Source organism: Phascolarctos cinereus, unplaced genomic scaffold (genome assembly GCF_003287225.1).
Source record: "Phascolarctos cinereus isolate Bilbo 61053 unplaced genomic scaffold, phaCin_HiC Scaffold_5;HRSCAF=322, whole genome shotgun sequence".
NCBI lineage: Eukaryota > Metazoa > Chordata > Mammalia > Diprotodontia > Phascolarctidae > Phascolarctos > Phascolarctos cinereus.
The window spans coordinates 73,750,847-73,775,752 of NW_027555958.1; the positions used below are offsets into that span (position 1 = coordinate 73,750,847).

Genomic DNA, 24,906 nt, shown 5'->3' on the forward strand with positions numbered 1-24,906 from the left:
GAATCGAGATCTTCCATACCAAGTCAGAGAGAAAACCATTAGCTTCTTTCTCTTCACACAGAGAAATCTGCCATTTCCCAGATTCTTTGTCTAGTGCCTTTTTTCAGAGAGCCCTAATCACCCTGCCCTTCCCCTCTCAAAGTGCAATTCTTTTGGAAGCTAGAACAGTCAGCCAGGGAATTAAAGGCTGTAGGTTTTTAACCCATCTACCTACTTCTCCCTTTGAGCAGGAGCTGAATCCTTCTTAAGCCTGTATCTGATTTAAAGATAGGAAGTCCTTTTAAATTTCCATAAATGACAATGCCAACCTGCATCCAACTTCAAAATCATTTTTAGGGTTTGAACAAACTGTCCAAATATAGGTCTGGAGCCCCACATTTTTTTCAATTTCTTGAGATCTTTTGGGTCTCCCAAATAAAAAAGAAAGGGTGAGGCATCACCCTTCACCTCAATTCTTTGTTCCAAATTCCTGTCTTTATCACCTATAAGGCTGGCAATAACTCTCACATGATTTGAGCCATCCTGTAATTAGTCAGTATACTCACCAAGTTTTCTTTACATTTTTTTTTCTCCACTGCTTGCTTATTTAATGACCCTGCTCATAATATTTCAACATTCTCCTTCAAAAAGTTTTACAGGTCAATTTTTACTCAAACCAGTGCTGCTCTTGGCTACTATATCTTGCTTGGGAAGATCAAATATTTGCTGGTTAAAATGGTTTTCTAGGATCTTTTAGTTTCTTTGTTATGGTGATTGACTTACTTTTGGTTAAAAGGAAATCTGCTTAAATTTTTTAATAACAGATTTTTTTGCTGCTATTTGTTTTTATATCACCTACATCCATAATTTATACCTTCACCCACAATGCATTGGTGCGTGTATCCTTCCATAAACTTTCCAACAACATTGTCTATCTTTTGTCATCTTTATTAATGTTCTGAGTATAAAGTAAAACTTAACTTTTGGTTTACATTCCTCCTATTATTAGTAATTTGGAGCATTTTTTAATGTGGTTAGTACACAATTCTTTTGAGATCTGTTTGTTCATATACTTTGATTACTTATCCACTGGGGAATTTTTTAAATCTATATATTTCCATTAGTGAACAATCTATCTTAGATAACCGACCTTTATTAGAAATATTCAATACAAAGATTTTCCCTAGTTGACCACTTCCCTTATCAGGTTGTATTAATTTTCTTCATGCACAACCTCTTCAATTGTGTAGAAATTAAATTATTTATATTGTATTTGGTGACCACTTTTATTCCTTACTGGGTAAAGGATTGCCCCAGATTTAAGATTTTGTTATTGCTAGGTAGAAATCGAATTGATATTTATGGATTTTGTAGCCTGCCTCTTCTCTGAAGCTATTGTCTCTATCAGTTTCTTTGCTTATTGCCTGAGATTTTCTATACAAACCATCATGTCATCAATAGACAGGAACAGTTTATTTTTAGTTTCTCTCTGCAGTCAATCAGTCAGAGTTTATTAAGTGCTTTCTATGTGCCAGGCGCTGTGGTAGGTGCTGAGGATACAAATACAATAAATTAAACCATCCCTACTTGCAAAGAGTTTATATATTCAAGTAACTTTAACGCTATCTAGACCTATATCAAATAACACCAGGAAAAGAGGGAATCTTTGGTTTATTCCTGATTTAATTAGAAAGTTTCTATTTTTCCTATTACATATAATTCTAGCTTTTGGTTTTGGATAGATACATTGTCATATTAAAAAAAAAATTCCTGAATTTGTAGGGTTTTCAGCATAACTTTCACTTTGCCAAAGGCTATTTATTTATTTACATAAATAGGCAGTTTTGTATAATTTTATTTTAATATGTTGTTTTCCTAATGTTGGGCCATTATTGCATCCTAGTATGAATACTAGTTTTCATATATTTTTGCTTCTGTCTACCACCTCCCCTGATCCACCTTCCCTTCCCTCAGTCCCCTCCCCATACTCTCTGTCTATGTATATTCCTTCTAGCTGTACTGTTAGGGATACAATTTTTAAGAATTACAAGTGTCATCTTCCCATGTAGGGATACAAACAGTTTAGCTCTATTGAATCCCTTATGTTTTCTTTTCCCTTTTTAGCTGTTTATGGTTCTCTTGGGTCTTCATATTGGAGATCAAATTTTTGGTTTAGTTCTGCCTTCTTATGAAAGCTTGAAATTCTACTATTCCATTGAATGACCATTGTTTTCCCTCCATGTTTTATGCTTAATTTTGCAAGGTAAGTGATTCTTGGTTGCAGTCCTTGCTCCTCTGCCTTCTGGAATATCATATTCCATGACCTCTGATATTTTAACGTTACATCTTCCAGGTCCCATGTAATCCTGATTGTGGCTCCCTGATATTTGAATTGTTTCTTTCTGGCCACTTGCAGCATTTTTTCCTGGATTGATAGTTCTGAAATTTGGCTATAATGTTCCTTGGAGTTTTATGTGGGGATCTCTTTCCTGAGGTTATCAGTGGATTCTTTCAATGCCGATTGTTGCCTTCTGGTTCCAGGATATCTGAGCAGTTTTCTTTGATAATTTCTTGAAAGATGCTGTCCAGATTCTCCTTTTGGTTATGGCTTTCAGATACTCCAAGGATTCTGATACTGTCTCTCATGGATCTATTTTTCAGGTCAGTTGTTTCTCCCATGAGGTATTTTACATTTGCTTCCACTTTTTTTATCCTTTTGAATTTGTTTGATTGAATCTTGATGTCTTATAGCGTCATTAGCTTCCACTTTCCCAATTTTAACTTTTAAGGAGTTATTTTCCTCCATGAGATTTTTGTACTTTCTTTTCCATTTGGCCAATTCTACTTTTTAAGCAGTCGCTTTCTTTTTCCAAGCTGTTGACTCTTTGTTCATAATTCTCTTACATCACTCTCATTTCTTTTCCCCATTTTTCTTCTATGTCTCTTCAATGATTTTTAAGTGAGTTCTTCCATGAGTTCTTTTTGGGCTTCAGATGACTTCCCGTTTTCCTTTGGGGTTTTGCCTATAGGTGATTTGACATTGTTGTCCACTTCGGAGTTTTACTTGATCTTCCCTGTCACCATAATGACTTTCTATGGTCAGATTCTTTTCTTGTTTTTGGATCATCTTTTTTTTTGCCTTTTTCCTTCCTTTTACATTTGAGCTCTGCTCCTGGGGTTAAAGGGGTAGTGTTTCAGGCTTCTTGTGCCAGGGGCTGCAGGTGCTGGTTGTTTACATAGTGCCACACTGATGATATCCTGAAGCCCACTTGGGCCCCTTATATCAGATGCTGTGCTGAAGTGTGATGGGAGTGTGTGGCTGGTGCTGTTGGCATCCATAGGGATCTGGCAGCTGAGCTGGGGTCCTAATGGTGGTGTTTGGCATGTGCTAAGGCTGGTGAGGTGTTTCTGCATTTCCCCAGGGCTGCACTGAAGCACTCAGTGGTCTGGCAGCTGGAGGCTACCTCTTTGCCCAGGGCTATGCTGAAGCATGTGGAAGTTCTCAAGTTGGAGCCCCTCTCGGTTCCCCTGGCTATGACAAAGCATATGAAGGATACTGGTGTTGGCATTTCCTGCTCCATGGCACTGGGGCTCAAGATCTCAGGTTTGCTGAGGTGAGGCTTGCTGCTGGTAGCTGCTGGCTTGCTAGGGAACTTCCTATCCTGGATAGGGTTCCCCTTTTACTTGGGTGAGACAGATCTTTCTTGCTCATCTTCCAAGTTTCTTGAGCTAAAAGGTTGTTTCACCCCATATTTTTTGCTGATTCTGCTGTGTCAGCATCTGTTTGAGGGTGCCATTTTATGGTTGTTTGGAGGTGAACTGAGTTACAGCAATTTACTGTATATTCCACCATCTTGGCTCCCTGAAGTAAATCCAGTTCATACATTTTTGGATAAAGTATTGTAGCCTTTTTTTAGTTTTTTATTTAAAATTTAGTAAATATTCACTAATGATTTTGTTTTATAGTTGTTTTTGTTTTTGTTTTTCCTTCCCTGGTTTAGGTATTTTGACTGTATTTGTCTCATAAGAGGAATTTGGTAGAATGTTCCCTTTCTGAATTTTTGAGAATAATCAGTATCTAGTAAGTACAAAGTTGTTGTTTTTTTAAATTAATCTTTGATATACATCTCCTGTAAATCAACCTTCACCAAGGCTTTCTTGACCCCTTTTAGTAGTTCCTTTGTAGCTAAATTTATTTTTCTGAAATTAAATTATTTGAGATCTTTATTTCGTGTTCTAGTAATTAGTGTATTTTATATTTTTCTAGTAAATCCTCTATTAACTTTAGAGTTTCAGTTTTTCTGGCATGTAAGTGTATATAGTAGGTGTTCTGGGCCAGGCCTGGCTTAGCTAATCAGATGGCTCAGGTTCAGAATCAGAAATAAATGGGACACCATTGTGACATAATGTATCTCACATTCTCTATTACTCCCCCCCACCCTCCCACCCCCGCTATTAAGTGTCAATCACTTTAAACTGATACGATCTCTGATTAGTTTAGTAAAGGAAACACATTCATAAGCCACAGTTTTGAGCAGATGCTGACCAACAAAGTACTTTAAGCCTGGCTTTCTGGGTGCCCAGGTATAAGGTGCTGGAAGAGGCAGCGGACCATAGGTGTCTTCATACACTTTGTTGAGCACCACTCTAAAGGACCTAGGCCTGAGGGTGCCATTCCAAGTGGGCAATTGAATGTGGTCTGCATAATTCTTGTAGTTGTCCAATGTCAACATGAAGCTGCACCTTCTGAAATTTGCCTATTTACTGACTCTTGAGAAGTTGTAAATAATTTGGTGGTATGTATGGTCCACAACTTACAAGATACACGATTGAATTAGTACCTGGAATGCCAACCCTTCCCAGTGGAAAAGTGGAGGGAGGGAAGGGAATATTTATATAGCATCTACTATGTACCAGGAACTGTGTTCAGCACTTTATAAATATATCATTTGATCCTCTCAACCTTGGGAGGTAGATGTTATTATTATTCCTATTTTCATAGTTAAGGAAACTGAGGTATATGAAGGGTAAGTGACTCAAGGTCCCACAGATACTCAGTGTCTGAGGCCCAATGTGAACTCAGGTCTTCCTGACTCCAGGCCCAGTGCTCTACCCACTGAGAAGCTTAATTTCCCCTGGAAATGATCACCTTCCTTAAGAACAGGGCAGGGGTGAGGGGAAGATGACCTCACCCAATCCTTAAATTTCTGGGAGTTCACTGCACCAGAGTTATATGAGACATACCTGCTGAAGGATAAAGAAAAGTTACTACTCTTGATGTCTCTCTTACCGAGAAAAAGGAAAAAAAAAACAAAACTAGCACACATTGCAGGTTTCTTCTGATTTTCACAATGGCACATTCCCTGCCTAGTCATCTTCTTATGACCTATTTACAGGGTCAACTGTTAAGCAACCACCTTTGAGTATGGTCCTCGTCAACATTATAGTCTGAAGACAATGAAACTCGGGAAGGTTACATGACTTAGCCAAGGCCACACAGATAATAAGTGAACTCCAGTCCCATGGCTTCATGTTCAGTACTTTTTCCATTGTACTGTCTTCCTGCCCGTGGCCTACCATACACACGGCCCAATAAGTGATTTTGAAAGTTAACACAGGGCCTTTTCAGCTACATCTCACGGGAAAAGATAAAACCATATAACCCAGACTTCTGTATACATTCCCTGGTCTCCTTTGCAAACAGGAAGTAGCATAATGTTCCAAAAGGCAGTTATGGAGAGAAGGAACCATATGGTAGAGTGCTGAGAGTTCCTGAATCTCAGCCTCAGCCTCATGGAGGAACACAGAGATCTATGCTGAATATTTAGCCAGTGGCTCTGGTGCTGGAAGAGCTATGGTGTTAAACCACAAAATGTGCAAAAACCTGAACTCTGCCCTATTCTACAGGTTATTAGGATTATACAGGTCTAATGAAAAGTTTGGCTCTGTCTCTTTGAACTCTGAGTTCATTTCCCTTCTGGGATAAAGTCAAGCCTTTACAGTCTTAAGCCTAGAGGCCTGTATACGTCCCCATAGTGGAAAATGGGACTCACTGGAATGTCAGGGGTTAGGTTTCTATCAACCCCAAGTATGTTTCACTTACAAGGGAAGTCCAATACTTGCAGTAGTACTGTAAAGTGTAAAGGTTTCTGAGGGTGAAAGCAGGACTTTCTAGAAAGTACTGTATTGTATTGTATTATTTACAAGCCACTGTGACTGTGTTGTTTTATATTTTCTATAGGATGAAATGACCGTACAAATTGTTACCTCATACACTGTAAGTGCATTTGCCTAGGAACTGGTGACCCGAAGATCACACCCAGTTCAAGTTAAATGCCGGAGTTTGATCTACATCCCAAAATCATGATGCTTGACCTTCTCCAGGCCTGTGGTGCTTCTCTAATTCTCCACATTTTTTCAAAGATCAATAGCCAACAGGAGCACAGTGCTTTAAAATGTCATTCTTCCAGGCCTAGTGACTTGAATTCATTGTGATCAGCTAGGGGCTCTTACCATTTCATCATTTATGTAGTTTCCAACTCCTGGGTAACCAACTCTATCCTGTCCTTTCCAGTCTAAAGAGTAAAGTTTGCCTCCTCTGTGGTCTGTGACCATTGTCCCATTCACTTGGTGTGGTAGGCCCATAATTTCTTGTTTTCCCTTAGCATCTAACAAGCCCTTTTCAGGTTTCCTGTAGCATCCTTAGCCAGTCTTAGCTCACACAGAGCTCCAGCATTTCTGATACCATTCTTAGAGACCCTTGCTACTCCTCCGGTTATCTGACCTTTCTTTTATGCAAATGTTTCCTCTCCACCCCCAATATGTATCTTTTAAAAATCTTTGCTGTTGATGGTGTTTCAGGAATCTCTGAACTACATCTCCCAGAAGTTCTCCATGAGTCAGAAGCTTTTTTGGGTGCTGGATTTGAAAGGATGCAAAGCTAGTCAAAGAAAAAAGGACTAAAGACAGAAGAGACAGGGGAAATAAAGATAGTGAGCTGTATTTAGTGCATTCCAGAGCTAACAGCACGAGGTCTGTCTTTGCAATTGAACCACTCTCTAGAAGACTACTAGATGACCTCTAATTGATGGAACTTAGGGAGGCCCATCACTCCTTGGTGTACAAGCTGCTTCCTCCTAAGGTCAAATTCCCTTTCTATGGGAAGAGCCTCAAAATTTAGTACTGAATGTTCTGTTGTCTTCCTTTCTTCCTGTGTCTCATTTTCTTTGATCATTAAACCTCATGGTTCAGGTTGTGTATTTCTTATGGAAGGAGTGCTGAATTTGGACTCCATGGAACTGGGTTCAAATGCTGGCTTTGCCACTTACTAGTTGTGAGGTCTTGAGCAAATCACTTTACTTCTTGGACCCTTATTTTCATCAACATAAAAAAATGAGGTTAGGGGGAGATAGAAGAATTAGTTGAGCTCTAAAGTCCTTTTCAATTCTATCCTCTCTTTGTCATTTCCTCACCTAAGGAAATTAATTCAGATCTCATGCTATCTCAGCTCTGCCCAGGCAGAATAGAACAAGTACGGTCTGATTCCCTTATATAAATAGCCCATGGCTGACAACAGCCGTCATTTGCTGTACTGTAATTCCTTCAGAAGATTTGGGGAGTGGGAGAGGAGAGGCAGGGCAGTTGTAATAAATGCTGGACCAAACATCTGAAGAATTAGCTGTCACATAAGGCACATTTTCTAGCCCAAAGAAAAGAAAGAAACCTTTGGTTCAGGCAAAGTATCTTTAGCAATTCTGGGCAAAGGCAATACCTGAAGTCCCTCAGACTCTACCCTGAATGGGTAGACCATCTGCAATAATCATTCATGGAATGAGCCAAACTGGCCTTTGCGGCAGAACATATCTAAGTGGGTTACCCAGTGGGCCAACCCCACTTCACTATAAATAGCCCCCTACCTCCTAGTTTCCATTTGAAGCCAAGATTGTTTACCAGACAACTCCCTAGATTCAAGCAAAGGCAAGGAACATCAATGCCAGCTTTTTCTGGGCCCTCTGTAAGGATTTGGTATGGAATACTTCTACTCTAATGAATTAATTTTTGCAGGAATTTGGTCACTTTCAAGATCAGTCAATCTAGAATCAATTGGTTGAGAGATACACATCATATTGCATATAAAGCTGGCCTCAGAAATAGGGAGACCTGAGTTCAAATACTGTCCCTAATATATGTTTATAATCTTGATTGACAATCTACATTGATGGAGTTTCCTCACAGGAATTTCTCTATCTGAATGAAATCCCAGAATGACAAAAAACTAATTATTAGTAGAATGTTTATTTCAGCTAATTAACCAAATAGATCCAAGTCCCAAGAATAATTTTGCTTGGCATCTTCAAAATGTTGCTTTGTGTAATGACATATTAGGAATGAAGAAGAGCTATCCATTTTGGTTCTGCTGCTGTTCCTTCTTAAGTCTCCTTTGCTGGATCATCCTCCTTATCCTACCTGCTATGAGTATACCCCAAGGCTCTATTCTGCGATCTCTTTTTCTATGTTCATCATAGTCATCCCAAGTATTCTCCCTTCTTCTGTCAGAGAGGCATTCCATATAACAAGTAGTATTTTTTGAAGAGGAAAAAAAAATCAGCCCAACTTGATATATTGAAAAACTCTGAAAACACATATAATGTGTAACATCTATGGACTTCCCACCTCCACAGAGGGGTGAGTTGGGAGTGTCCTCTAATATTTCTTCATTTGAGCCTTGCTTGATTTTTTATAATTTTATATTTACTTTGTGTGTGTGTGTGTGTGTGTGCTTTCCATTTGTATCACTGTAATTGTTTATATTGTTTTCTTAACTCTGCTTACTTCATTCTACATCAATTCATGTAGATCTTTCTACACTTCTCTATTCATCATCCATATAATTTCTTATACCATAGTGATATTCCATTACATTCATGTACCACAATTTATTTAGCCATTCCCCAACTGATGGGCATCTACTTTGTTTCCAATTCTTAGGTATCACAAAAAGTGCTGCTATAAGTATTTTGGAGTTTATGGGACCTTTTTCACATTGATGGTTTCCTGCGAGCATAAGCCCAATAGTGGAATCTTTGGTTCAAAGGGTATGGATATTTTAGTCACTTTATTTACATAACTCCAAAGTGCATTCCAAAACGGTCACACCATTTCATAGTTCCACCAACAATGTATTAGTGTGTCCACCCCTCCAACATTGACTATTGGTATTTTGTTGTTGTTGTTGTTGTAATTTTTGCCAATTCAGAGTGAGGTGAAACTTCAGGGTGGTTTTGATTTGCATTTCCAGAACTATATCAAATAACACTGTGAGAGTGGGTAACTTGGCTTCACCCACACATTTACTAGAGAAAGGTTTTAGTGTAGCTCCATTGCTTTTGTTTGTGAAGATGCTTTGTATGATGCTTATTTTTTTCAAAAAAGGTTCCTCTATGCCTATACTTTGTACATAGTCTAATGTGCCTATACTCCGTACTTTCAGACAGGCACACTTTTAGCATAAAAGCCTTTGTCAAGGGCTTTTTCTACATCTGTTGAGATGATCATGTAGTTTTGGATGTTTTTGGTTTTTAACATGATTGTTTTCCTAATGAACCATCTTTCCATCATTGATAAATTTCACTTGGTTATAATGATGTCTTGGACAAATCACTATGGTCTGTTTGACAGGATTTTGTTTTAAATTTTTGAGTTAACGTTCATTAGTGACAATGGCCTACAGTTTTCCATGTTTTCTTTCCCTGGCTAAGGTATTAATACTATATTTGTCTCATAAAAGGATTCTGGTAGGGGGCTTACTCAAGTTTTGAGAATCTTTTGTAAAATATGGATACTAAATGTTGGTTAAAAATTTGATAGAATTTTCCTGTGACTCCATCAAGACTTAGGAATTTTTTTTCTTTGATAGTTCCTTTATAGCTTTATCTTATTTCCTTTTTCTGCGGTTATTTATCTATCCGGTCATGATAGTTAACATATTTTCTATTTTTGAAGGTATTCCTCTATTTCTTGTAAGTTTTGTTAGCATAAAACTGTGCATATGTTCTGATTACTCTTTTTTCTTCTGGTGTTAACTTCATCTGACTCATTTGCTGTCTTATTTCATTTTCTACTCTCTTTTTAGTCAGATTAGCTGAGGGTTTATCAGTTTTAAGTCTTTAGTTTTTTGGTTCGCAATTCATTTCCTATCTAATTTTTAATATTTCCTCTATCACACCTCTTTTAGATTTGTTTGTTGGCTAATTTTTAAAATGCGTTATTTGGTTAATTAATCCTCTTTTTCTACTTTGTTAACTTAAGTTGGTAAGGATATTTTTCCCTTGAGGACTGTTGTAGCTAAATTCCAGAAATTGTTATACTGGCTTTTCATTATCATTTTTCCTTTCCTAAAGTGGTTTCTATGATTTGTTCCCAGACTCGCTCATTATTTAGAAATTGTAAAGTCTACATGTGAGTCTGCATCTTTTGTTTGTGGTCCCTGCACCAATCACTATTTTTATCATGTTATGGTCTGTAAAGGATGTTTAAGTATTCACATATTTTTAAATTTCTGTTCAATATCTCTATGCCTTAGCACATGGTCAATTTTGGTAAAAGTTCCATATGATACTAAGAAATATATACATATTCTTTTTCTGTCCCATTTAAAAGATGCTATTTATCTTCTAACGCGTTTCTCCAGCAGTTTGTTAGTTCCATATTTTCCCTTTTATTTGTCAAAACTGAGAAAAGGATACTGTAGTCTCCTGTCACTGCTGCGTCACTGTCTTATTGTAGCTCAGATGTTTCCTTTATGAATTTGGATACTAAGGTATTTTGAGCACATAACTTTATTGAGTCTTTTTGTTTTTTTTGGTCTATGGTTGCTTTCAGCTCAATAGTTTCCTTGTTTATCCATTTTTTTGCATATTTTTTTTTTGCTCTGTCAGATAGCATGATTGTAACAACTGCTTTCGATTCACTTGATGCATAGTAATTTTTTTCATCTCATGTTTTATTGTTTTTTAAATGAGTTTCTTTTTAAGCCGTATTTTAAGATTTTGTTTTCTTTGTCCCTGTTTTATTGGATAGTTTAATCCATTCACATTTAAAATTATGAGTTAGGTTTATATTTTCCTTCATCTGTCTCTAATACTTTTTCCGAAATTTCCTTTTGTTAATGTTTTCTCTGTTGATTTATCAATTTATCTTCAAGGTCTTCGGAGTTTCTTCTAAGGTTTCTTTTTTTCCTTCCTGTTTTTTTCCTCTATTAATTTTCTGACACCCTCCTTCTAATTGTGGCTTCCTTAGAGGCTGGACCTCAAAGTAGACAGCCTCCTTTGATGCTGGGCCTCTGCCTCAAATGACTTTTAGGTAGTCTGAATTCTCCCCTAGCTCAATGTTGTGCTCTTTCTCTAAGGCTTTGTGGAATACCACAAAGCTCTGCAATGTCCTTCCACTCCCACTCCTGTCCTCGTAGTATCCTGTCCTACTCTTTGTTCTTCAGTTCAGCACTGGCAATTCAGAGAGCTGCTGCACCCATGTCATATGGTGGTCTGCCCCAGCATGCACAGTTCATGGCTTTGTAGCACTGGTGCTAAGAGGCTGTCTGCCCAGGCACCTATAATTTGGCTTTGCAGTGCTGGTGCTTCTGGGTTGCAGTCCCTGGAAGGCTTTTGCTGTTGGAAGGTTGGTTATGCTGGCTGTCCCTATCTGTGCAAACACCTGCAGCCTGGATTCTAGACCTCAATGGCAATAAAAAGGAGATGGGATTAGAGTGGGTTTTCTTGGGTTCTTGTATCTGTTAGTGCAACTTCACTGCCATCAGCATAGCTGGTGGGAAAGGGATCCTGAGTTCAGCATCAGCAAGCACCAGTTCATGGGTTTTTTAACTTTCTCTTGCATTTTAGGTGTCTTAGACCATGGAGACAGCTTAATTTATTTTACCTTTTGACATAAAATTCTTGTTTTGGAGACACTTGAAAGATCATGGGAATCAGACTAAATGTCTAATCCTCAATCTTGTTAACTCACATGATGTGGAAAACATGTATAATCTTGTTTTGACATACTTGCATGTAGTCTCTCTTAAGTATCTTCAGTGCCTAGGGTAGTGCCTGGCACACAGTAGGCACTTCATAAATGCTTGCTAAGGACTACCCGTTGTCTCTTCAATCAAATACAAATCCCTCTGTTCGGCATTTAAAGGCCTTTATAACCTGTCTCCAACTTAATGTAGCTTTCTAGGCTTATTAAACATAACTATCCCTGTATGTAATCTATGGTCAAAATCTTATTCCACCTATTTTCTTTTAGTCTTTGAGCAGGCTCCCTATTTTTTTCTATCTCTTAGAATCTTTAGTTTCCTTTAGGACTTGGCTGAAGAGCAACTTTATGCATGAGGCCCTTCCTGGTCTTCCATCCATCCATCTCAAATTTGTTTTCTATGTTTTGGCTTTTTTTATGGTTATATGTACACATTCTCTTCTATCAAAACATAAGTGCTACTGAAAAAATACTTTTAAATGTGTATTTTCAAATGTGTGTATATATACACATCTTTACATTGCCTAATGATTTATCTTGCATTTTTAAAATAAGAATATGTGTATATATTATACATTTCCCCAATAGAATAGAAATTCCTTGAGTTCCCAGACTTAATTTTTCATTTTTGTTTTTGTGTATTTCTAGCACCTACACAGTACCTGGTACATACATAGCAGGAATTTAATAAATGTTTGCTGATTGATCAAGCAGCACTGGTATAGAGAGTTTCCCTTCTAGAAGGATTCCCCATACAAATGAAATCAGAGACCTAGTTCAGAATAAAATAAATAAGACATGGCTACCAAGACGTCTATACCTATTCAAATGTTATTTGTTCATGAGGCCCCATCTTCAATTGGGACCAAAATCTTTGTGGATTTTTCAGCAGTTAATCATCCTGCTTGGCAAAGAAATAGTTGTCTGATCTGGGCTTGGGTGGGAAGTGTGAGGCAGCAAAGTATGTATTTCTAAAGACATTTCATGTATCACATCCTGCTTCATCTTCAGTTTTCTAAACATTAATGGGGGCAATGACCCTCTTTAAGGTACCATACTTTCAGACCTAATACTTTCCAAGAGGTTTTTTGGATGTGAAAACAAGTTGCAATTACTGAAGAGGGAAACTTTAAAAATCTATCTACACATAAATCCTGAAAGCTTTAGTATATATACTACTGTGTAAATCTCTAAATCTTGAGAAAAAACTAAATTTCAAAAAGTGAAATTATGCAACTAAAATGTCATATGACCTATCACATTTAAAGAAAAAAGGAATTATCTAAAGAAACCAACGAGGATGCAGAGGGAATTGTAATGGAGCAGACAGAACAGCAGGGCAGCTAGGTGACACAGTGTCAGGAAGCTGGGCCTGAAGTCAAGAAGACTCCTCTTCCTGAATTAAAATCTGCCCTGACACTTATTAGCTATATGACCCTGGGCAAGTCACTTAACCCTGTTTGCCTTAGTTCTCTCATTTATAAAATGAACTGGAGAAGGAAATGGTAAACCACTCCAATATCTTTGCCATGAAAGCCTCAAAAGGGGTACACATGAAGAGTCAGACAACTGAAACGACTCAACTAAAAAAGGACCCTGTACTTCAAGCCACTAAGAACTGGGTTCAAATACTGCCTCAGGTGCTTACTAAGCTCTATGACCCAAAGCAAGTGACTTAACTTTTCTGGGCCTCAGTTCATCTGTAAAATGAGGGGGTTGGAAATTCTAGCTTCCCTAGCTCTAAATCTATGACCCAAGCTAGAGTTCAAATGATGCGTATTCAGAATGTGAAAGCAAGAAAAGGGAACAGTGACAAAAGCATGGCACAGTTCTGCGAGAAAAAGGTTCTGAAGGAAGGACCTTGATAAGATGGAGAATGTTCAACAGAGAGTAACCAGAATGGCTTATGCTAGAAGGGCCTCATGGTAATAGCATGAAAATCAGTTGAAGTAACTAGGGATAGTTAGCTTGGAGAACATTCACAAAGAATGACAGCTATTTTCAAGTATTTAAAGGGATGAGAAGTAGAAGAGAGATTAGACTTGTGCTTAGCTTCAAATGGCAGAATTAGAAGAAATAACTTCGAAGTTTCAAAAGTGTAAGTTTAAGCTTGAGGTAAGAAAACCTACCACTAGGGCTATCTCAAAGCACTGTATTACTAGAATGTACTAGATTTTCTTCTCACTAGAGATATTCAAGCAAAAACCAAACGATCACTCGTCATTTTTTCTTTTCAAATATAAGTTGGAGTAGATGGTCTCCAACATCCTTTCCATTTCCGAAATCTAATTCTTTCATAATTGACTTTCTGCTGTGTCCACCCTACTAATCTGATTCTTGTGCAAAATCCATGATCTACAGTCTCTAATCCCATTCTTTTGACACCACATTTTATTAGTTAAGTCCCAAAGATTTTCAACTGGCAGCACTACAAATTTATCCTATTTAACAATAGCTGAGCCTTCACTGCCGAACTGTAAGTCACTGTTTCAGTTATCAGCTCCTTAGGGCATTTTCTCATAGAGGCTTTTTGAAACTTTTTTTCCTCACTTCAAACTCAAATCTCACAAATCCTCAGCTATCAGATAACTGCTACTAAACATCTGAGTTGGTATTCATTCCATATTTTAAAATTTCTATATACCTTCATTAATTTTTTTGTCACAAACATTTAAAGTATCCTCTTTTCTCAAGTATAACCCCTCTAATTCTGTCCTTGAATTCTTCCCCTGCACTTCCTTTGGGAACTTTCCCCATCCTCCCTACCTTTATCTTATATTTTTTCAAACCATTCTCATTCACTAACTCCATGCTCTTGACCTTCAAAATACACTTATATCCTCCCCTTATCCTTAAAAATAGCATTTTTCAAAGTGTGGTGTAAAGAATCCTGGGGGGTTTGCAAGGTCAAAACTATTTTCATAATAATACTAAGAAATTTCAATGTTTAATACAGTAAATATTGAGATATAATCCACACAAAGGTCTTTGGGGAATCTTCAATAATTTTTAAGAGTATAAAGGAGTATAGAGACCCAAAAGTTTTAGAATCACTGCAAAAAAGAAACACCAAACCCTTCTCTTTATGTTGTTAAATTAACCCCTTGAGACACAATCTCATCTCTTACTTTTCTTTTAATGAAAAACTCCTTGGGGTAGTTCAAACCTGCTACCTCTAGTTCATCACCAAACTTCAGATGGAGTTGAGGAGATCAAGAATTCCAGGCAGGGAGAACAGGCTGTAAAAATGCCTAGAAGTCAGGATATAGTGGGTAAGGGATAATCAAATGACAAACATCTATTAAGCACTTTTTCCAAACACTGGAAGGCTGGGAAGGTAGGGAGGAGCCAGGTTATGAAGGGCTTTAAAAGCCAAACAAAGATTTGATCCTGGAAGTAATAAGGAATCACTGAAGTCTCTTGAACAGGGCATGGTGAGACCTGTGCTTTATAAAGCCCAATTTGACATCTGAGTGGAAGAAGGACTGGAGTAGAAAGAATTGAGGCAGAGAAACCACAACAAAATGGTGGCAGTGTCAGAAGAAAGTATTTAGGAGAGATGCTGCAAAGGTAGAAACGATGGGACTTAGCAACAGATTGGCTAGGGAAGGTGGAGGAAGAATGGGTTGGGGAGAAGAAAATGAGGAGTCGAGGACAACAGCTAGGTTGCAAGCCTGGATGACTGGGATGGAAGAAGATGGTGATATCAAGGTTTAGGAGGAAAGATCATAATGAGTTCAATTTTAGACATGAGGAGTTTAAGGTGTCTATGAGACATTCAGTTAGGAATGTCCAATAGAAAGACTGGCTATCAGGTGAGAGGTTAGAGCCAGACAAATATACCTGAGAATCATTTACATAGAGATGTTATTTGAATCAACAGGAGCTTATGAGGTCACCAAGTTGAATAGCATAGGAGGAAAGGGCTCTAGAGAGTCTTGGGGAACACCCACAATAGTGACTTGGATGAATATACAGCAAAAGAGACTGAGACTGGTCAGATGGGCAGGAGGAGGACCTGAAAACAGAAGTATCATGGAAAAAGTCACTACGGCAACATTCAACAAGAATTTATTAAGTGCTTGATATAAACTGGACACTAAAGGGAGAGTATCAAGGAGAAGATGGTGACAGGCAGTGTTAAAGATTGTAGAGAGACTGAGGATGAGGACTGAGAAACAGCCATTAGATCTGGCAAGTAAGAAATGATCGGTAAGTTTGCAGAGAGCAGTTTACAAGTCCAGAAGCTAGACTGAAAAGACATGAGGAGAGGAAAGTAGAGGCATCAATCACAGATGGTCCTTGCAAGGTGGTTAGCCATAAAAGGGAAAGACAACATGCAGTAACAGTTAACTGGGATAGTTAACTTGAAACAAGCAATGGTTTTCTGTGGAGAGGGAATGCATATTTTAGATATTAAGGAATCAGCCAGCAGACAGAAAGAGATTAAAGTGAAAGAGTGGGAATAATAGGGGGAATTTCTTGGAAAAGATGGGAAGAATAAGATCACTTGGGACTAGAGAGGTTTGGGTTGGCCAGGAGAAGGGTCACCTGGTCTTATAAGTCAGGGATGATAGTGGGGAAAGGCATTCAAGTAATGGGAGCAGTGTTCAAGTTAAGGAGGAGGAGAGAAGAGGAAGTTCTATGAAGAGTGGCCTTATTTTTTGGTGAAATATGAGACAAAGTTCTCAGTTGAAAGAGTGGTGGGGGGAGGAGGGGAGGTTTGTGAGGGTAGCCACTGGAAGTCTGAGGAAGAATTAAAAGGTTTGGAAAAGCTCCTGTGCTGAGTGGGATAAGTAAATCAATTAGGTAGGTCTAAAAGGAATGCTTTGCCACAATGATGGTATAGTTGAGATTATGTAACAGAAATCTGTAGTAGGCTCAGTTAGTACAGTCTTGTGATTTTCTCCAACTCTGTTGCACAGTACGTAAGTAAGAATAAAGGCAGCCATTGATGTGAGTAATCTAAGGCTTGGCAGGGCAACATCTTCAACAGAATAAATGAGGAAGATAATCAAGAAAAGAGGATAATGTCAAGCTGAAATGGTTCACCAAGGCGCCAAGATAGAGAAGGGAGAAAGAAGATAGGCAGTGTATAGGGTGATGGCCTGGTAAAGAATTGAGGGTGGAGTGACTAGAGGTTACAGTAAAGATGAAGAACAGGTTGGGGGAGGGGTCAAAAGGCTGAGAAATGTGGAATCACAACAGACTGATCAGATAAAAGCAATTTCAGAGTTCATGAACACAGGAGTAAACTGTAGTGGAAAGCATGCTTAATAACAGTCAAAAGTATGATAACAACATGACAGATGTGAAAATGTTTAATAGGAATATATATGTAGATTGTATGCCATCTTGGGGAGGAAGGGAGGCAGGGGGAGAAAACTGAAAAATCAAAAGCTTATGGAAGTGAATGTTGAAAACTAAAAATAAATTAATTTTCTTTTTAAAAAAAGCCATGATGATATAGCAGTCACAAAAACCAAATGTGGTTTTATTTTGTATCGAAGGCATAATGTACAGAATGACAGAAGCGACAGTTTCACTCCACTCTTTTCTGGTCAACATCTCGTATTCGTATTCATTCATACCACATTGTAGGAAATACACTGACAAACTAAGATTATCCAAGATGAAGAACTGCCTTTCTTGAGATCATGCTACACAAGGATCAGCTGAAGAAACTGGAATATTTCAAAGAAGAAAAGACTAAGGAGCATGATAGTAGTCTTCAAGGATATGAAAAGCTGCAACATGGAAGTAAAATTAGATTTGTTCTACTTGGCCCTAGACAGCAAAACTAGAAGTAAATGGTACAAGCTGTAAAATGTACAAGCTCAACCTAATGAAAAATTCCTATAACCAAGAGTGGAATAATTTGCCTCTCACTAGGAGGTCTTCAAGTACAGGCTGGATTACCAGTTTTGGTACAGATGTTGTAGAGGATATTACCAGCCAGTTAGGAGTTGGATTAGACGACTTGAGGCGTCTTCTAACTCAGGAAGTTCTGTGATTACATGACATGTTAGAAAGGAAAATTCTGACTCAGTAAAAACTTTCTAATAATTAGAAAGGAACAGACTGTCCCACAAACTAGTAAGTTCCCTGTCATTTGAGGTATTCAAGCAAGGTCTTAGTAAACCATTTATGAGGAATGTTGTAGAAAACAATTCCTATATCAGATCAGAGTTAATTCATTTCTTGACTCCTCTAAATGCTCTAAAATACCATGATTTTACCTTTTTAATATTTTCACATTACTGTTCTTCACATACTCACACTTCCTGCCAAACTGGCTTATTCACATGTCCCATGATTCCTGCCTCCCTTTTATTTCCATGCACTTTGATCCTAGAAGACAAAACTACACTGAAGTTAAAAGGAGAAGAAAGGATTTAATTCAACATAAGGAAAATTTTACTAACACTAAAGCTATCCAAAAATGGAATAGGCTTCCTTAAGTGACAGAAAGCTAGTTCCTATGCCAGATGATCACTTTTCAGGGACAGCGGTAGAGACTCATAACTTCAGGTGAACATGGAACTAGAAAGTCTCTATATTCTCTTCTCATTCCAGTATTAACCCTGTCCATATCATTCCATATTCCTAAAGCGTTTATCTTCTATTTTTGTCCAGTAAGGCTATAAAACCTTCAAAGGCAGTTTATATGACATATTTGGTCTTATCTGTTCACTTCTCTCCCCCAAGAAATAATTTCTCCCTCCTCTTAACTTCTTCTTCTTCTTTTTTTTAACTGCTCACAAAAATTAGGGATAGGGATTGGACCTAGGATTTCATTGGTACAGGGAGCTCCCAGGAAACAACTCCCTCTACCAAGCAGGCTGGCACTGTTCTGAAACTTACTGCTTAGAAGAGCTAACATTTATTAGTACCTTAAGGTTTGCAAAGTGCTTTACAAATCTAAACTCATTTTTATCCTCACAATCCTGAGAAATAGGTACTATTATCCTAACTATACAGTTGAGGAAACCAAGGCAGGCAGAGATAAAGTGACTTTTCCAGGGTCACATAGCCAATATGCCAGAGTCAGATATGAACCCAAGTCTTCCAGGTTTCAAGGGTAGCTCTATCACTATACACTGCCCCCCAGTCTCTATCTCATACAAATCAGAACATAATAATTTGTGTACACAGGTATATTCTCCCTCACTAAATCTGAAACCCCTTGAGCAATCCCATATGTTGAAAAGCAGAGATGTTACTTAGTCCTCAGCATTACAGCTTTTCAACTTCCTCACTTCATCAAAAAAACTCTGCTCTCAGATATTTTATTAAATAAATATATAATGCTGCAAGTGGCACTTTAAAACTTAATACAGAATCAATGCTCTAATATCTAAAATGCCTACAGAACTGCAATGCTGTCAAAATAAAAACTATTCCTATCCCAAATGTACTTTCTCAATTTCAAAACTGATAAAATTTCATTTACTATAGGCTTCATTTCGGGAGATGAATGAATTACCTTTTGATTTGTAATTTACCTAAATGTATTTCATAATCTTTAAACTCATTTATTTTTATTCTCCCAATGCAGAACCCTTGGTTATAGAGTGACCTTTAAACAGCTGTCAGATATTTATTGGTAAAAGAACAAACCTAAGGACCAGACATGAGGTCACACTGAAATCTGACATCAATAAACCTAGCTGTTTAAAGAGAAGTGACAGAAAAATGTTTTGAACCTTGGTAGCAAGCATGTTACTCATTTGACAGAAAGTCTTTGGGAAGTGAAAATTATAACACTTGCAATTGTAAACACATAAATTATCCTTGTAATAGTCAAGAATGTTCTTTAACCCCATCCTCTACTTCCATCCACCCAGCCCATCTTCAGTATTGTATGGTCTGCTGTTACATTCCCTTTCTATAGTATTAGTAACTTTCTTGATATTCACAAGGTACTTTTATGATTAGTAGGAAATCTTTAGCAGACACAAAGGATGAAAGATGAAACTGCAGCGAGAGCATGGCAAACCTGAAAGATCTATTAGTGCGTAAATCTACTAAAATAAAATTAAAACAAAACCAAAAACAAAAACAAAAACAAAAAACAAGAGATAGAGAGAACTAACAAGCTACAATAAAAGTTATGTCTTTAAAGCAGTAGATTATAACAGGGTGGGAAATGTTTAATATGTGTCCTCCTGAAAAGCAGTTACTGTCTTTCATGTTTAAAAAACCAGCTGGTATATTTTCACAGCGTCTAAATTTATGGTAAAAAGCCATAGAGATAGAATATTATTATTCCTTTCCCACCCTGGCAGAGAATAAACATGAATTCAGAAGCACAGTAGAGTGAAAACAAAGAAGAGAAAAGAGAAAAGGCAGCAGAGAGAGACAGAAAAGGTGAATACAGAGCTACAGAAGTGTTTATTGAGCATGCTACAGAGGTAAGCAGAGTACACATAAAATGAAATTAAACGACCGTCAAACCTCCCAACTTTGTTAGAAAATTAATTTTTAATTGTGCCGCTTCCAAACTATACTGAATTTTACATTTCTAAAGATGTAAAAACCCAACTAATAGAAAATATACATGACCATTTTGTCTACATAGATAACAGAATCTATGAATCTTGAAACTAAGTACATCAATTTCAAAAAGTATTGGTCATTTAAACAGAATCAACAATTCAGATTGACAAGAATTGTTCAAATTAATTTGACCTGTAGATTCTGAGCCATGTTTATAGTAAAGTCAGATCTATTCCTAAATACAAAATAGTTTGAAGATTTATTAAAACTGAATATTACAATGCAAGGTAAATTAAGACTAAAGGCACATAAACTTTGGTCCCACCTGGTTGTCAGTTTTAGAAAACTGCCACAAAATTAATCTTCCTGCAAATTTTCGCAGTACACTTTCTTTATCTTTGAAAAATACATGCACCAGTTCCTGAACTAGCTAGACCAGTCTGCACATGCTCAGAAATCCACAACCATATTCCAAATCTTAATTACAAACTAAAGATGGCAATATATATTTAAATGCACATAAGTCATGTCAACTTCAAAAACATCTACGAAAAATATTCAGCCACAAACAAGACATTACTTAGTGCTGACATTTATATGATACGTCCCACAAGAGTGTGTACAAAAAGGTTAAGATTCCACAATGCTTTCCACATAGGGCTGAAACTTACAGAAATCACTTTTGTTGTCTTAAGAAATTAATACTCTGCACCCTTGTTAATTTTAACTAATGCCTACATTCATAACTGAATCTAGACCAGAATCATGAGATACAGAAGGCCAATGTACCTTAAAGGAAGAAAGCCTAAGGCAGTAGAAATAAAAAAAATAAAGCAAAATGCAGTGTTTTATTCTTTCAATGCTATGTATCTCATCTGATTAAATAGAAAGAAATGCGATAAGCCAATAATAAAAATTAAGTTCCAAGCAGGAGAAACAAAAACTTAACCTTTTTACACACCCCTGCCTAAACATATTTTAATTCCCATGTAACAATGTGCCCTAGACAACCAATTCCTTTTTCTAGTAAATGCATTCTAGCAATACTAGTTTTCCTTTTTAAGGCACGTATGTCAACTAAGTTGGAAAAAAAAAAACCAAAACGTGGGATTTAACTGAAATCTTTTCAACAGACAATAAAATGGATTCCCTATACAACAGATGAAAAAAAAAAGCAGTTAATACCTCTGCCTTTTAACATATGCATTTCATTTTATTATAACCAAGGAATGATAACAGCATGAAAAAAAACCCAAAAGTCAAACTCTGGTCCCCACTTTTCTGAACAGTCAACAGGTGATGACACTGACAATGTGATTCACCCTAAATCTTTATCTCTTTTTTTAAATTGTTGATTTGGAGAAGGAAACTCTCAGATGGTGATTTTCTCCAAGGTTATAATTATGAAGGTCAATCAGTGCCTGGATAGCCTCTTCCACTGTTGCCATTTGAAGAAGCGCCATCTTGTGATCTCTTCTGAAACAAAATTAGCAAGTTAAAAATGTGACAAATATTAGAGAACCTAAATACTTGATTGGGTATGTGTATATGGGGGAGGAAGGATAGGGAGAAAAACTAAAAATATATATCTCTTTAAGGAGAAACAACAGAAATTACCTAGAATAAACATGTATTTCTATAATATATTTTTAAAAAATTTAAAAACAAGGAAGCTTGCTTACTGAAAAAATTTAAATGCTTTCACAGTGCCCCCAGTGTTAGCAAAAAGTGTACGTAGATCTTCTTCCGCTACTGACGGACTAGAAAAAGTGGAGAGAAAAAGAGGAAGGGTTAATAACTTCTACTTTACGGCATAAATGCACATGCCCTTCACATTTTCCTACTGAAATACTTACGGAATATTGGAAAGGTGAAGAGTGGCTGATGGAGGAAATATATTCTGAAAATTTTTAGAACCAGGCTTCTTAAAGCGATGTAATGGGGAATTACCAAAATCTTTAGTTAGGCCTTGGTCATCAAGTCCCTCTCGAGGTAGTTGTACAGTCTGATGCTTGGAGAGAGTAACCCGAATAATCTTCCCATACATTTTTTGTCCATTCAGATGGTTCATTGCTAAGGAAAGAAGGCATATTTTAAAATACATACCAAAACAAATATAATGACGTGCCAAAGGATAAATTAAACATTGTTAGTATATTTATTTGAAATTCATTATTTAAAAAAAAAACACAAAACAAGTTAAGCTTCACATAAAAAATAACAAAGTAAATTTACTTTATACTAATCCAAAGATTTACCAGATTTTTTTTAGGTTACGGTAAACCATGATAATATTACCACCTAGTAAAAACTCTGCAATTCAATATACTGTAATGAACTCTGAGGTAAACAGAAGGAATCACTAGTAGTTTAGCATTTTTTCTGAAATAATGAATTAGAATAAATATCAATGCAGAATACTGAATTAAGGTCAAAATACAGCTATTTGTATAAATATTTCCATTTTTATTCTATACATGTGAAATAGACAATCTTTTTTTTTAAAAAGTTAATTATTCCTCAAATCTTTCCATCATCCACACTCATGACTCTTAAATAGTAGTTATATTTCCTGATCTGTCACATACTTGGACCACATTAAAGTTCTAAATTAAATAGCTAAGAACATAACTAGTTATTGATACAAAGGTAAACAGCAGTGTCAGGATACAATAGGGAGAACACTAGGTCATCAACCAGAAGACCTAAGGTATTAATCTTGCCTTTATTCCTACTAAACCATGTCACTTTAGATGAATTATTAGTAGATCCCCAGTTTTCAGATATGGTAAAACCTTGGCCTTTTAAAAATTGTGACAAGTAGAGTGATACCACAAGCTACCAAGCCAGAAAGGCTTTGGAGACAATGTCCAGTGACAGATTACACATGTCCTCAAAGTTCAAAAAGGCTTGCAGCACCAACTGACCACCATGTGATGATTTCTCCCCCAATCACAACAGTTCACAAAGACTTAACTACTAAAGTGTCCAGAGGAACTTGCAATTTAGATTGATAAAGTGAGTTCTCACACCAAAGAAACCATGGCTCCTTGAAATAAGAAATTCATCAGCAAGTATATATGTATTCTATCTTCAGTATTGTGGGAGAGAAAGAAAAGATATGAGACAATGCACTCTGCTCTCAAAATCTGATTGGGTTTACAAACTAGTTTGCATAAATTTTCTTACCTGCCTACTACACAAGGTTGATGCAAAGATCAAATGAGGTTATAGGTGAACATGCTTTGGAAAAGTATAGTGTCAGAGAAATATAAAGTATTATTTTCTGAAAACACAAGGTAAACTAATTTCTCTGCTCATATATAGCTATTATGATTTGCAAAAACAAATATGCCTTTTTTTCTTCCATTTTTAAGGTCTATAGCATCTGTATATCATTCTTAGATTTTAACTGTACCCCGATGTAAAACTTTTCCCCTTAAGGTGTAGAACATTCCACAATAACTTGTACCTGAATAAACTCAATCATGAAATCCTATAATGCATTCTATTTAATAGTATAGAAAACATTCAATTATCCATTGTAATCAGGATAAAATCTTTTTATTAAAGAGTGTTATAATCTCAAACCATGAATTATTCAATATTTTAAGTGAATAGTTATATTTATTCCAGTTTTCTTAGAGACAAATAAAAGTATATATATATATTTCAAAGCATTTGTGTTCAAGGAAGAATACAGACAAAAAGGAAAATGGTAAAAGTAAGGGATAACAGGGGCTTGGATGCTTCAATGGTACCCGTCCATACTGCAAGGGAAAGTAAGGGAGAATTTCAATATGTTTAGCTAACCCTCTGAAATGAACTTATGGAAGGTCATGGACAAGAGACATAAGATGGGCAGAAATGGTTGGGTCACAATCTGTATCACAGAGGAAAACATCAAAACTGATGAGATCACATATCCATTTAAGTATAGTTTTATTAGTTTAAAATACTGGACATAGAAGCTTGAGAAACAACACTATAAGGGTTGAGTTTTAGAAAGAAAGTTAAGGAAAGAAGAAGGACCCTTCTTTAGAATGTAGCCACTAAACTGGGTATGAAGAAATAAAACCTAAGAGCTCTAAGAACAAAAAGATTATGGGATAATGAATAGAAATAGCAAGATAAAATTGAGAGCAGCAGGGAAATTGAGCACAAACACATATACACATAAAATGACTGATCACAGTCTTATTCATTTGATGGATTACTATTAGTTTAAGTTTTACTTCCTTCTGTTTCCTCTGCATACCTTCTAGTATAAGTATGTTCAATGAAAAGAACAGAGAGATGGCAGAAGAGATAAAAATAAAGAAGCCTAGATAATATGAAATTGAATAATCACATCCCAAATAAGCAAGAGTAGCCTGTACTTTTAAAGATTAAACA

The 24,906-nt window shown here is 36.7% G+C and overlaps 1 protein-coding gene and 1 pseudogene across 6 annotated transcripts in view; both read right to left on the reverse strand.

Annotated features, from left to right (window-relative positions):
* LOC110216336 (protein NipSnap homolog 1 pseudogene) overlaps nucleotides 1–3,393 on the reverse strand; it is a 32,500-nt pseudogene extending 29,107 nt beyond the window's left edge.
* Nucleotides 3,394–20,477: 17,084 nt separating this feature from the next.
* Nucleotides 20,478–24,906, reverse strand: part of PTBP2 (polypyrimidine tract binding protein 2) — a 118,117-nt gene continuing 113,688 nt past the window's right edge. For 4 of the 6 annotated variants that reach the window (XM_078155003.1, XM_020999528.2, XM_020999545.2 and 1 more), the window contains 3 exons: nucleotides 22,368–22,584; nucleotides 22,194–22,271; nucleotides 20,478–21,987 (listed from right to left, as the gene is read on the reverse strand). In XM_078155003.1, the coding sequence (XP_078011129.1) occupies nucleotides 21,855–21,987; nucleotides 22,194–22,271; nucleotides 22,368–22,584 (428 nt within the window). In that variant the 3' untranslated portion in view covers nucleotides 20,478–21,854. The remainder of the gene's footprint in view (nucleotides 21,988–22,193; nucleotides 22,272–22,367; nucleotides 22,585–24,906) is intronic. The other 2 variants (XM_020999534.2, XM_020999555.2) reach the window with 1 other exon arrangement.